Source organism: Triticum dicoccoides, chromosome 4B (assembly GCF_002162155.2).
Source record: "Triticum dicoccoides isolate Atlit2015 ecotype Zavitan chromosome 4B, WEW_v2.0, whole genome shotgun sequence".
NCBI classification, from domain to species: Eukaryota; Viridiplantae; Streptophyta; class Magnoliopsida; order Poales; family Poaceae; genus Triticum; species Triticum dicoccoides.
In genome coordinates, this window is record NC_041387.1 from 17,539,778 (window position 1) to 17,553,811 (window position 14,034).

At 41.4% G+C, this 14,034-nt stretch overlaps 1 protein-coding gene across 3 annotated transcripts; it reads right to left on the reverse strand.

Annotated features, from left to right (window-relative positions):
* Positions 1-8,503: 8,503 nt before the first annotated feature.
* Positions 8,504-14,028, reverse strand: LOC119294640 (BEL1-like homeodomain protein 7). 3 transcript variants are annotated; one of them, XM_037572859.1, is made up of 7 exons: positions 13,560-14,028; positions 13,366-13,475; positions 12,960-13,073; positions 11,365-12,288; positions 9,964-10,340; positions 9,823-9,883; positions 8,504-9,466 (listed from the first exon to the last, which is right to left on the reverse strand). In XM_037572859.1, exons 4-7 carry the CDS (start codon positions 12,205-12,207, stop codon positions 8,828-8,830), a joined length of 1,920 nt encoding a protein of 639 aa, XP_037428756.1. In that variant the 5' UTR covers positions 12,208-12,288; positions 12,960-13,073; positions 13,366-13,475; positions 13,560-14,028; the 3' UTR covers positions 8,504-8,827. The 3 variants fall into 3 exon arrangements, with proteins under 3 accessions (XP_037428756.1, XP_037428757.1, XP_037428758.1); XM_037572860.1 differs by lacking the exon at positions 13,366-13,475 and having other exon boundaries at positions 13,640-14,028; XM_037572861.1 differs by lacking the exons at positions 12,960-13,073; positions 13,366-13,475; positions 13,560-14,028 and adding an exon at positions 12,523-12,828.
* Positions 14,029-14,034: the final 6 nt, after the last annotated feature.

Sequence of the window (14,034 nt, forward strand, 5' to 3'; positions counted from 1 at the left end):
AATTCCTCCGTTTCTTTTTACTCCACATATTAAATTTGTGTGACGTCAAACTTCATAAAGTTTGATCAAAATTATAATTTAAAAACATCAATATACACAATACTATAATTATAGTATTATACAATATAAAAAATAATTTCATATGCATTTGATGATATTGATTTGGTACTGTGAACATTGATATTTATTCAGATAGAAATGGTCAAACTTTACTATGCTTATTTTAAAAAGTTCTCGAAAGCCTATTTTTAGAAGGTGGAGTACTCAACTCCGGTAATATAATGCCTAAGGCGATTTTCACACGACAACTTCAACGCAAGTCACCAAACACACAACAACAAATATTCACGGAAACTCTCAACTTGTCTGTAAGCGGCTGATTGGGTCAAGGTCATCCAATTGTGTCTTCAAAAGACCGCGGACACCATTTTTCATTGATTTTTAAATTAACCTTTACATAGCCAATGGCCACACTATGACGACGACGGACGCGAACTATGGGTTCAGATGGCAGACGGTTGGAGGATAGGCTTGGAGGTGCAAATTTGGAGGGTGGCCATCTGGCTTTAAATAGCGGAGGCAAGCGGACCGGCAAAGGTTCAATACAGGCAGCCGAAGTAGGCTTCTCGAACGGTGCACCACCGTGGATGCAGGTAGATGGATGACCATCAGTCAAACGGTGTGAATGTATGAACGGTTCTAAAGCGGGACGATCGGAGAGGATGTGTCTGGGATGTTGGAGTCCAATGTGACGGACATCTAAACTCTCCTAGAGCTCCCCAACTTGGCGTCGGTATATGAAATTTCAGATGTCCGGACCGATCCGTCCTATTTTAGGTTATCCGTGCTGGAGGTTGAGAATGTTCGAATGGTTCAGTCAAGACATTTATGGAGCCCCAATGGAGAATTTTGTGTCCCTGGATGAGGAGTTGGTTGAGGATATACCACAACTCGGTGCCAATGAGAATGAGGCGCTCAATGCTCCCTTTACAAAAAAGGTGTATGAAGCGATAACACAAATGAAAAACAATAAGGCACCTGGACCGGATGATTTTCCGGCAGAATTCTATAGGAAGTGTTGGGGTATTATTAAAAGGGACTTGATACTCATGTTCCATGATCTTTTTACTGGCCAGCTTAAATTATTTAAGATTAACTTTGGGACAATTACTTTGTTTTCGAAGGAGGAGGCGGTTTGCATTGAGAAACTCAGACAAATCTGTTTTCTCAATGTTAGCTTTAAGAATATTTTTTACCAAAGTGGGTACTAATCGTCTCACACAGATTGTGCATACTGTGGTTCAGCCGACTTAGCTATTGTCATGTCTAGGCGACACATTTTAGAGGGTGTTGTTGTGCTACATGAAACCTTGCACGAAATTCACTCAAAGAAACTTGATGGACTTGTCTTCAAAGTGGATTTCGAGAAGGTTTATTATAATGTTAAGTGGCCATTTCTGCAGCAAGCCTTGGGTATGAAGCATTTTGATGCGGCCTGGAGGAAGCTGGTCGAATACTTTGTATAGGTGGGTAGTGTTGGGGTCAAGGTAAATGATGATGTTGGTCATTATTTCTAGACACAAAAGGGACTACGGCAGGAGGATTCAACATCCCGTGTCCTATTCAATGTTGTTGCGGATATGCTGGCAATCCTCATTGGTAGAGTCAATAAGGCAGGACAAGTAGGAGGGCTCATCCCACATCTAGTCGATGGGGTGTTCATACTACAACATGCTAATGATACAATTATTTTCATGGAACATGACATGACAAAAGCTAGGAATATGAAGTTGATTTTATGTCTATTCGAACAACTATCTGGGATGAAAATAAATTTTCATAAAAGTGAACTATTTGTTTTGGGCACGCCAAAGAGGAACAGGAAAACTATAGACAGTTGTTCGGCTGCGGACTGGGCTCCCTATGTTTTAGTTATCTAGGGATCCTAATTCATCACTGAAAGTTGACCAACAAAGAATGGAAGTGCACTGAATATTGATTTGAGAAAAAACTAAGTTGTTGGAAGGGAAAGCATATGTCTTATGGTGGTTGGCTTATTCTTATTAATTATGTGCTTACAAGCATGCCGATGTTCCTGTTATCCTACTTTGAGGTACCCGTAGGGGTACAAAAAGGTTGGACTTTTATCGATCAAGATTTTTTTGGCAAGTGATGAGAATAAGACTAAGTACAGACTTTCTAACTTTGTAAACCGAAAGACCAACGGGGTTGGGGTATTGAGAATCTCGAAGTAAAGAACAAGTGTCTACTTAGTACTCCCTCCGTCCGGGTTTATTAGGCCTCTTAGCATCACAAGCATGTCCCTTTTTATAAGGCCTCACTTTAAAAAGGTGCATGCATGCAACCATTTCATTGGTTGCATTGAAAGCTATTGTTGTTGGTGCCTTGACTGGAAAATTAATACACTTCATGCATGCTTTTTCATTGGCTGCATGCATGTGAGAGAGTGCATTGGGAGTGAAATGGAAGAATTAATGTGAGCAAATTACTATGTGTCTTGGTAGTTGTCTTTAGGCCTAATAAACCCGGACGGAGGGAGTAATTGTTATATCGGCTTTCGATAGAGGATGATGGGGTGTGGATATAGTTATTGCATAACAAGTATATGCATTTCAAAACTCTAGCACAAGTTATGGCAAAGCTGAATGGTTCTCCTTTTTGAAAGGGGTTGATGAAGACAAATGTTACTTTCTTTAGCAAGAGTAAATTTATTGTTGGCATGGTCTACTAGATTCTGGGAGGATACTTGGCTATGGGAGATGCCTTTAGTATTGCAGTGTCCAACACTTTATAATATTATAAAAGATGCCTTTGTGAGTACAATATTAGGTTTAGTTCCCCTAAATATTCAGTTCTGGTAGGCATTAGTAGGGGAATGATGGGATAGATGGATACATTTAACACGTAGGTTGATGGAGGTCAACTTGTCTAATGTGCCAGATACATTCCGCTGGAAACTTTCAGTTTGAGGTGTATTCTCAATCAAATCTATGTATGTCAACTTGATTAATATTGAACCAATCCCTAGGTCGCTCCATATTTGAAAATTTAAGTTGCTTTAAAAATCAAGGTATTTATGTGGTTTGTGCACAGGAGTGTGGTTGACTAAGGATAACTTGATGAAACATAGGCAGGAGGGTAGTAAATGATGTTGCTTTTATGATCAGGAAGAAACGATTCAACATTTGTTTCTCAAATGCCCACTAGCCAGGTTATTGGGACGAACAATACATGCGCCCTTTGATGTCTTTCCACCTATGGTACCATCTCCAATTTGTCTAGCAACTGGTAATTGGGGTTGAGCCTAATACAATGAAAGAAAACCGTGTGAGAGTTTGTGCATTACTTTGGGCTATTTGGAACTGTCAGAATTATGTTATTTTTAACCAAACCAATATCTCAAACTTTTTGTAGGTATCTTCAGGGCATCTGCATGGACCCGTACGTGGTCATTACTTAGCCGTGCGGAAGTCAAGGAGCGTATGGTCTTTGGATGCAACCGCTGGGGACGGTAGCACGCGATACGTACAACCGGTTTGGATGACGATCCAGTAATAGGATATGTGTTTAGGCATCTTGTCCTATTTTTGCAGATTGTGCCTTTTTGTTTTATGATTTGCTCTTGCTTGTGTACTCAAGATTAGTTTCATACTTTGTTGATACATACTTTAGTTAACATGTTGTGTGCATCACTTGATGCAGAGGTCGGCGATAACCCTTCTTTTTGAAAAAAAAACATTTATGGATGCTTTGACCCAGGTTGGAGATGCCCTTATATCACTAAAACTAAAACTGTTTTTTTTATTTTTTGCATTAACAATCTCGAAGCACAGCAAAATGCATCAACTCGTTTTGGAACGCCGAACTAGCATGATCAACTAGACTAGCCTAAACTGACTTCTATCTGTCGGCGAACAGGATCCGATCAGAGCTCCCTCTATCAACAACACCCTCACGCGATTGATTCCCTGGTGGATGCCTTTATTTGTCCGTCCGGCAACCACACCCTTGATATCTAAAACCTCGAGTCCATACAAAGCCATGCACATAAACATATAGAACACAACTAATTCAAGAATTCAACACAATCCAAAATAATCTGCGATAAATAAAATTCAACAATTCATACATAAACAGTACACAAATATATCAATCACCCTCGTCGTTGCGTTGATCTCCTTCTTCTTGTTGGTGAACTACTTTTGCAATTATCATTCATGGGACTAGTGCCGGTCAACATAATTCTTGACTCCTTTATGATCCTCGCGAGGCTCATCTTTTCTTTCTCCAACTCAATTGTCTCATATGTATTCGCCTTCTCAAGCTCCATTTCTTTTCATTCTCTTCCTTCTCCATGTTTATCTCTACCCAAGTGTCTCTTGGTCGAACTCCATCCTCCCCCTTTGCACATCCAGGAAGAGCTTATATCTCTCCACCTCCTTTCTTTTCTCCTCAATTTTCTTCAATGTCAACCCCTTGTTGCATAAGATGCATGCCCATGTGGTGGACATTTTGCTTGCCGCACCGTCATGCGTGACCCTATCATTCTTCCAATTCCTCCCCGTCAACTGTTTATTCCTCTCTAGCTTGGTCCCATGTTTGTCCCCTCCACTCGGCTCATCGTTATCATCCAATCCAATAGATTGGTAATAGCTTGTACCATCATTGTTCTTCATCTCCTTAACAGGGTTCTTGAGATATTCAAAGAGGTTTTACTACTTCAGTTTCCCATTCAATTGCACCCAACAATGGGTCATATTGAACAATTCTTTTCTCATTGATAGTGCAAAGTGGAGGCGAACCCCATCTAGCAAGCAAAAACCACACTTCAACATAATGCAAGAAATGAAGCAAGCAGGAAAGTTAATGACCAATGTGAAACAAACTAAACTTACATGGCTATTGACTCCAATACCACTTTGGTGCCTATTCACCACTTGTGCATAGAAACCGCAAAACTTGTTCACGGACTCCGTGATTACGACACATCTGTGTTGGAAAGAGCCCTCATTGTAGGTGGTATGGATTGGATGCATCTCCACATAGTGCTTGTGTTCATGGTACCATGCACGGATTTTCTTTCAAATACTTTGAGCTCTTTTACTTGGTTCCACAAATATGATCCATGCTTATGGCCAACCAAACTTTACACAACAAGTCATATTATTGGGCCGAGTATGCATTTCCTCTTGCCTTCATCTTTTTTTAGTGCGTATGATTGCCCAACATCAAACAAAAGGCAATTTTGATCACCCATCTCATAATTTGGAGGAGCTTGACCGTCATTTATCATGTCCATCATGAATGAGTCCTAAAGATGCGTCACAATGAAACTACAATCCTAAAATTAATAAAAAAATTGCATATGGGGGCAAACTAACTATTTTGTTAAGGAATATCATCGAGCGGTTGTTGGCCATTTCCAGTGCCAAAGATTCCCGACATTGTCTGCGACTGCTGAAGTTGCGGTGACTCGTACAATGTGTCCGGGAGGCGTCTACTTCTCCCATGGATCCATCCGAGATGTCCGACCATTGTGAAACTGGAACGGCATAAGGCCCTGGTCTGGCCGAGAGCGCGCATGCGGTTGCGGCCGCGGTGTGGTGGAAAACACCAACATGGACGTGAACTCCATGTCGGCGGCGTTCTTGCCGGTATTCTCGTGGGCGTTGTGGTCCCGTGGGCAATGATCTTTTCTTTGCTTTCAATGGTAGGGACCCCCATAGACTCTGCCTATCCATCCTCCATGGCGCGGGCAGTGCGAACATTTATGGCTAGAAAGCAGGAGGAGGTCGGCAGCGATGACGCGAAGCAAGGCGATGGAGCGAACACGGGAGAAAGGGGAGGACATATGCGGAAGAGAGGATGGTCCATCTTGTCAATGGATTTGGGGTGGGGCCCGACTTGTCAAATCCGATCGTGGCAAACACATTTGGACGACCACAAATCCGCCACATATATGGGTTGGATTTGAGGGTGTCAGACGATCGACATATGGTTGAGTTTGAAGGGTGTTCGATTGGGTGGTGCTTTGGCTTTTTTTTGGTCGGGTATTGTCCACGCCGCATAGTTTAAAAAACCACAATGGAGGCCTAACCGGTGAGCCCATCGGTCCAGGTTTTTACCGGTTGGACCGTTGGTTCACCGATTCATCATCCGAACTTTTTACATAAAATAATATATGTTTAAAAATATTCATATATGCTAATATAGTGTTAAACAGTGGACAGATAAAATTACTTTGTCATAATAGACAACAAAGTAGCATGACCGAGTTGGTTATTGGGCCATGAGCATTAATCATTTTTCTGGTTTTTTAAAGAGGTAATATCACCACTGGTGCCTAAACTTGTTACTGATGTTCACTTTAGTGCCTGAATTTTAAAAATATGTAGAACTGGTTCTAAAACTTAACACGAAACCAGTTCAAATGCCCGATTTATTCACCGGTTTTCCAGAAAACCGGCCAGTTTGACCGGTTTTCTCCGCTCCAGTTGCCATACAGTCTTATTAACTTATAAAACCACCAAGGTTGCCGGTTCTGGGTTTTTTTCGGTCCAACTGCAGGTCCGGTCCGGTTTTTAATGAGATAATATCAACACTGGTGCCTAAACTTTGTTACGATGCTCACTTTAGTGTCTGAACTTTAAAAATATGTCAAACTGGTTCTAAAACTTAATAGGGACATGCAAATACAGTACTAAAGTCATTCGTAGACGTAAAATGTGCTGACGTGGCATGGGGTCCACTTGTAGCACCACACAGGATTTTAGTTGAATAACTATGTTTCTATGATTAGTGGGTTGGGTCCTGTCTGTCGCAACTAGAAAACGAAAAATGGTGCCGGTAGGGTTCGGTTCAAACCTTCGACTTGAAGAGTGGAGGGGGCCTCCGATGGCCACTCCACCAAACAAGTTTTCAAGCAAATCTGTAAATTATAATCACACTAATACACATACTACTATGAATTTTGCACACATTATTTTTTAGAAGAAAAATGTAAAACGTGTGTAGATTATAATCATAATAAACACATGTACTATTTTAAAAAATCTATAAACCAGGCCTTGCCATGATGTGGGTTATAAATATTTGCGGTACACAAATATTCTTGTGCACACAAAATAAATAAATAGATGTATGCAATAAAATAACTTACTAAAAAAGTTCCTGTAATTTTTAGAAATATTCACGTCTTATTTATAAAATACTATTTAGATAAAATCCATGAGTGTTTCAAAATGTTTACTAACTACAAACATTTCAAATATATAGTCATGGATTATGTTTAAAAAATTATCATTTTTTATAAATATATAGTGAATATAAACATTTTTATACACGCATGCTTATACTTAATTTATAGAAATTTATGGATAAAAACATTTACTAAATATTTATGCATGTTCACTGGTGTATAATTTCGCTCATGGCTTATATCCATATTCTTATATAATGTAAATATAATCCACCAGTGAATTATTAAACAACATACTTATTTAAAAATGTGTGTACAATTATTCAAATGTTTGTATAACTAAATTTATATTTATGAACTATAATTTTAAAAATATTTGCAATATTTAATACTATACATGAATGTTTCTAAAATAATACATGAAGATTTTTTTAAAGTTAGCTATTTTAGTTTAGTGTATGATGTTTATAATTATTAATACTGCACGAATAATTGAACTTTATTTGAATTACTGTGATTATGATTTACAGACATTTTTACAGTTTATTTTTTAAATTAACATGTACTAAATGGGCTGTACTGAGTGCAACCCATTTAATTAGCACAAGCTTTTTTATTTCGCATTAGAGTACATTAAGAATAAGAGGCCTTTGTTATCTCATAAAGCTTTGTGTTAGAGTGGCTAGCACAGTTTCCCTCAAAAAAAAAAAGAGTGGCTAGCACAGGTCTCCCGCACGAATGTCTGAAAAGAAAAAAGGTCTCTCGCACGCTTCAGGTACCATTTTTCATTTCAATTTTCCTTCTCTACTGACAGACGGGACCAGTAGTCATAGAGATATACTCTCTCCGTCCGGATTTATTACGACCCCTTTCATTTTAGGCTAAAATTTTACCAACAAAAATAACTAATAAAATGTAAACTATATATCATCAAAATTATATTGTCGGAAAGCTCTTTCAAATACAAATCAAACAATGTACTTTTTGTAGCACATATTTTATATTTTATTAGTCATATGGATGCTCAAAGTCTGGCTTAAAATACTAGAGTGCCTAATAAACCCGAATGGAGATAGTATTATTTAACTAAAATCCCGATTCGTTGCTAGAAGTGGACCCATGCCACGTCAGCCAAAATTCGGTGCCATATCAGCGTAATTTACGTCTTCAAATGGGATTAGCACCATGTTCATGTCAAGTTTTAGAACCACTTTGATATATTTTTCAAGTTCAGTTCAGACACTAAAGTGAACATTGTGTCAAGTTCAAGCACCACCGGTGATATTACCTTTCATATGCCCGATAGATAACTGTCCAGAAGTATTCGTTACCGTAACTTCTTTACAGGATGGTGCGTCTCCCGTCATAACCTTTTACACGTATAACCCATTCCCATTCATCTTTACAAAAATTATTTACCCCACCCCCACCCCCACCCCCACAAATTTATAATACATTTCATGCTATACCCCCTCTCTCTTCTATATACCAAATGCAACTACAGCTACAATTTCCATGCTTCTCCAGGCACGTTATTACCATGGCCCTACAAATTACAAAATAATCATCATCTCCCTCCAATGTTCACCGGCGAGCGTTTCAGTTCATTCAGGCCACGAAATCGTGCAGCAGGGGCGACGGCTCGAACTGCTGCCGTTGATCCAGCTGGTTCGTCGGCTCGTAGTCCGAAGAGGCCACGGCGTCGCCACCGCCGGGATGAGCCCCGGTGGTGTTGTAGATATCCTCTTCCCCTCCGCCGGCCGTGAACCCTGGCCGGTGAGCGTTCGGAGCTGAGAGGCTGTTCTCGGCGTGCTGCAGTCCTAGCGTCAACGACACGTTGCTGTTCTGGTATCCCCCGAGCTCCGCCAAATGGTAGGCCATGAACCGCGCGCTCTCGTCGCCATGGAGGAGACCGCCGTCCGCCTCGCCCGGTCTTTGGTCCTTCAGCAGCAGGTTCATGAAGCCGTCGTCGGAGTTTGCCTCGCTGTGGAAGCTGGGCGGCGCTCCGGTGAGACCCGCCATCTCCATGTTGGCTTTGAACTCACTTGTTTGGTAAGCCTGGCCCTGGCTCATGGAGCATTTCAGATCTTCCTTGTCTTCACAAGACGCCATTTTGTCCTTGCTTCTTGGTAAGTTGTCCGAGGAGGAGTTTGAGTCGAGCTCTGCCTCCCCGGTCTCTTCTTTATACATGTCTTCGATCATCGGTTTCCATAGGCGGACACGGGCATTGATGAACCAGTTCGAAATCTAGGACAATGAAGGATGTAAAGTAAGTTCAGCAAACTGATTTCATTTCACAGAATGCAAAGTCTTCCAGAAGTCATGTGCACACTTTCAAAGCCAAATATCCAATTCTCCTAGAATACAAGTTGTTTATTGATGGAGAACTTAACAATATAATTTTGCCTATTTGCAGGTTATCGACATACTACATGCTAGTAAGAGCAGTAACCCTGCAGCATGATTCAGAATTTGCACCACTTGGATATTACCAAGATGAGTTACGAACCCCTATTTGTGCGTATTGATTTTAGTACTAACAAGGCATGCCAATCATTAGTAACAAATTTATTGTGGTAATATCTTGGTAAGATCATAAATACCTGACTTCTTGTTAAACCAGTTTGCCTCGCTAGCATTAGCTTTTCTGAATCTTTTGGATACCTGAAAAATATAACTCTGTCATCAGAACAAAAGCGAAAAGGGGCAAGCGGCGATAATTATATGACAAATAAGCAACTTACGGGTGAAGGAAGTGTTCAAACAGCCAAGCACGAAGAATTGAAACTGAGTTTTCAGGCAGTCCCCTCTGTGGCCTCCAGGCATTTTGCTGTAACATACCATACTGTTGGAAAGCTCGTTGTTGCCTTAACTGCTGATCAATGTAACGGAGGCGAGTTAACTTGCCCTCTCTGCCCGATGAACTATCCTCCTCTCCCAGTTTCTTTCGGATAACATTAACCTGGTCGTTGATAGCATCCTTCAGACATCGGAAGTGCCGCGATATTGTCTGAAGGGCAACTGCAGTATAAGGTTTGGCAGCTCCAGACCCAGCAATCATATCGAAAGACGACACTACAATTTGCATTTGATGGAAATAATGCTTGTACTTTCGGTCAACCTGAGAAAAAAGATAGTTTGGTGTTCAGAATAGTTCGTTGAGGATGTGATGTGTAGTAAGTACTAACTACTAGCTGAAAAATAAGAACACCGCATTCAGGTTGCCAGTTAAGCCACTATCCCTGTTTAGCCTGTGTTAAGGATAAATCTGTCTTGCTGAGTGCCTTTTTGAAAGAGTATTATTTCTCAGCAAAGTTTCTGTATTTAGTTCAAATCTGATTTAGATACCAAAACTTTACCAACATATACCATTCTTCCTGACAGCTCCCGAGAGATGTACCTTTTACGTTCCCGCCCACTTGACATTTTAATAGGATTGTTAACATGACTTTCTTCTGAACTTTGTGGCGATCTAATTAATCAGCACATAGTAATTAGATATATGTTGCAGTTCCTACTCCAACTATGCTTAGTGCTTCTTTGGAGGCTCTTTAGCTAAAAACTTGCATGCACAAGCTTAAGCCTTGTTATATGTTGGTATATAGGCAGCTAAGCTTTCTCAAGAAGCCTAGACCCACCTAGAAACCATTGAACCATCTCTCCTGACTTCTTCAAGGAGCCCCATGTATGAATTTCTAGTTAAAAACCAAACATTCTCCCTCACCAAAAAAAAAAACATTCTGAATGAACTTTGGATCATGACCCAATTATGTTACTCTAGTCAATATTAAGTCCATGCCCCTTGATTGGGTGGGATTCCAATCCCAACCACCACCTTTTCTAAGAACAAAGATAGGACAATGCAGTTGACTTCTGAGATATGAGAAACTCTCAGCTGCGTTTCTTGAGAAAAACAAAGAAACTCTGAACTGCAGCTGTCACCAAATAAAGTTTTTTTCTACGGAACTTTAGACTGGAGTATAAAAAATTAAGTTTGCTCATATGGTATATTTGAACTTAATCTTTGACAAGAGTCTGTGGATCTTCATGAGAATTACAGCTATAGTGATTAGTCAAGCAAAGGTTAATCTTCATGGCATTTCAGTTTGATTTCGACAGTAAATTATGGTGGCAGTCTCACAAACCTCATCCAGCATGGCCAAAAGTTTCGCCATCTTATTCTGGAGCTCTTGTTTCTCAGCTGCAGAAATCTCAGGTTCCGCATTGGCAGTAGACTCCTGTGGATTGGAAGATACCCCCTCACTTTTCAACACCTCATCGGCATCTTTGCCATCCATTTTTCCTGCTTCAACCTTGTCTTTCTGCGCGTTCTGCTTTATACTCTTCCAAACACTGACAATCTCATCAAGCAATTCTTGTGCTGCCTTTAGATACTTCGAATTCCTGATTGCCCGTGAGGCCTCCGACTGCATATTCTTCATTCCGTTTTCATCGCCCTGGTAAGATTGGGTTGTCAGCAAGTCTGGCTTTGGGGACCAGTATGGGTATGAAGGTGCCAGGATATGCGTGTTGAGGCTCAGGGACAATCCTTGGCCTGGTGCCAATGGAACACTCGCCGAACTGGGGTTGTTCAACAAGCCGAAATCAAGCTGTGCACTGCTATGGGCATCATTGTGGATGAGATCACCACCACCAGCACCACTCTGTGCACCATCCATGAAATGCATTAACATCTCATTCCTCATATCTTTGACAGGAGCAAAGGAGCTTTGCTCTGTAAGCGAGGTGACCATGTTAGGAGGTTCCCTTGATGATGAATGTTCTGAAGGATGGCCATGCAGCTCCATGAAATTCTGCTGGGACTGGATAATGCCACTGAATTCCGTATATGGTACAGAAGATGCATTGTTTGAATAGAGCAAGTTCCCCAGGGCTGACGGCACGGGATATGATGCGTTTCCCGTGTCTGGTGAGTACATGGTTTGCGGGTCCCTTTCGTCACCCGGGCTCGAGTAATAATTAGACATGTCACAACTTTGACTGCTCACTTATGAAGCAACTGCATGCCACTTGTGAAGTCAACTCAATCACGATTCTAATTGACCTGCCTGCAAAGGGGAAAAAAAGGAAGGGTTGAGCATAACACTGAAGAAGAATAACCAACTGAAAAAGGAAGTACTTCTATCCTCAAACAGTAATAGAGGATGCAACCAATAGTAATTCCTTATCTTTCTTTCCAGAAAAAAAAAAGCTCAGGCCCTCTCTCTTCTGCAAGGGCACAGGATACACACACACACGCACAAACAGTAGCCATCAGGAATGATTTAAGCCCAGAGCCTCACATTTGTACTCTTTGGCAGCAGTTACCACCGTTGTGTTCCATTTTTGTTTTTCACATTTGTACCATGGAAGAAACAGACACCAATGCTCAGGAAACGAGACAGCACAAGGTGACAGTGCAAGATGCTTGTTTGCAGGCTAAAGGTACGGGTGGTCCGCCATCTACGAGCTCAGCTCAGCTAGGTTCTTGGCCGTTTGCACTTTCCTCACCAAGATGGTGAGAATGCGGTGGAAAATTCCTTATGTTTCACCAGAATAACACAAGCATCCAAAGGGGCCAAAGCCACCCAAAGGAAGCACCAAACCAGATAACACGGCCTCTGTACCACACATACAAACACAAAACTGCAAAAGCACGGATTATTTTGTGTTTCTGAAGAAAATATTGTTATTTTGCCTGTTCTTGAATGAAATACGATTGTGTGCTGGCCGGCAATACCTTGTCTGATCAATTATTGACGGCCGAGGCGTGCGCAGGACTCCTCGGGGCTCCTTCACCAGCTCAGCAGCAACCACCGAAGATACGGGCGTGCACCGATGATTCGGGATGATTCTGCAAGAAGAGATGAGTGAAATGGCATCAGATGGCTGGCTAGATAGAAACTCCTTTTCCCAGTTGTTTGCAGCTCGGATTTTTAAGTAGTTTTTGATGATATGAAAGAGGTGGGAGTGGTGAACCAGGAGCAATGTCCAAGGCACAGCCTTGTTGTCAGTTGTCACACGCAAAAGATGAATATAATAGCTTAAAATTCTGATGACAAGAGCTCAGAGTTCCCTTGCACAGATAAATGCTGCACTACAAGATACAGCAAAACAAGAGAAGAAAATAAGAGCAGGGATTTTACTAGCATGGGTTTCATCAAGGCATCCAATGAAACAAAGATTCAAGGATCAGCAAGCAAAGATGGAAGGAATTCCCACTGTAACCAAGCTCCAAAGCCAGCTCCACTGGTAGCTGGGGAAGCAACAAGAAACTCAGATTGAGCTACCAAGACTGCTTATAAACTCAGAATTAAGAGGATAACCAAGAATTTCATACCAAAGAGGTGAAGAGGGGATAATTTCTTCAGGCAACAAAAACAGGGGAACCAAGAACTTGCGGCCAAAACCCCCCAATACCTTCAGTTCCTCAAGAAAACAAACTCCAGGCTGCACTAAAATCCACAGCCAGGGCTCCCAATCTCTCCCAGCTCCTGAACTGAAGAACCCGGACAGAAACACCAAGAAGAAGCCCTCGCAATTCAGAGAGACCAGCTAGCCACATACCTATCGCCGCACTCAAAAGCCAAGAAAAGCTCACCAACCAATCATTGGAGCTGATAACAGCAGCACCACACAGAAAGAAAGAAAAATAAAGAAAAAAGATCGATTGCGGTTGCGGTTGCGGTTGCAGTTGCACCCACTCAGATCAGACAACCCAATTCCCCGAATCAAAGAAGAAGCAGCAGCAAGAACCAGAGCAGCAAAATCAAGCGAATATGCGCAAGGAATTCCCGCTCCTGCCGCCGCCGCCG

Bases quoted from the DNA above. Each gene is read 5' to 3' on its own strand.
- LOC119294640 (XM_037572860.1), bottom strand. From the start codon at position 12,207: ATGTCTAATTATTACTCGAGCCCGGGTGACGAAAGGGACCCGCAAACC. The intron at 10,341-11,364 runs GTTTGTGAGACT...CTTTTTTCTCAG, and splicing joins TTTTGGCCATGCTGGATGAG to GTTGACCGAAAGTACAAGCA. The intron at 9,467-9,822 runs GTATTTATGATC...TCATTGTCCTAG, and splicing joins CTGGTTTAACAAGAAGTCAG to ATTTCGAACTGGTTCATCAA.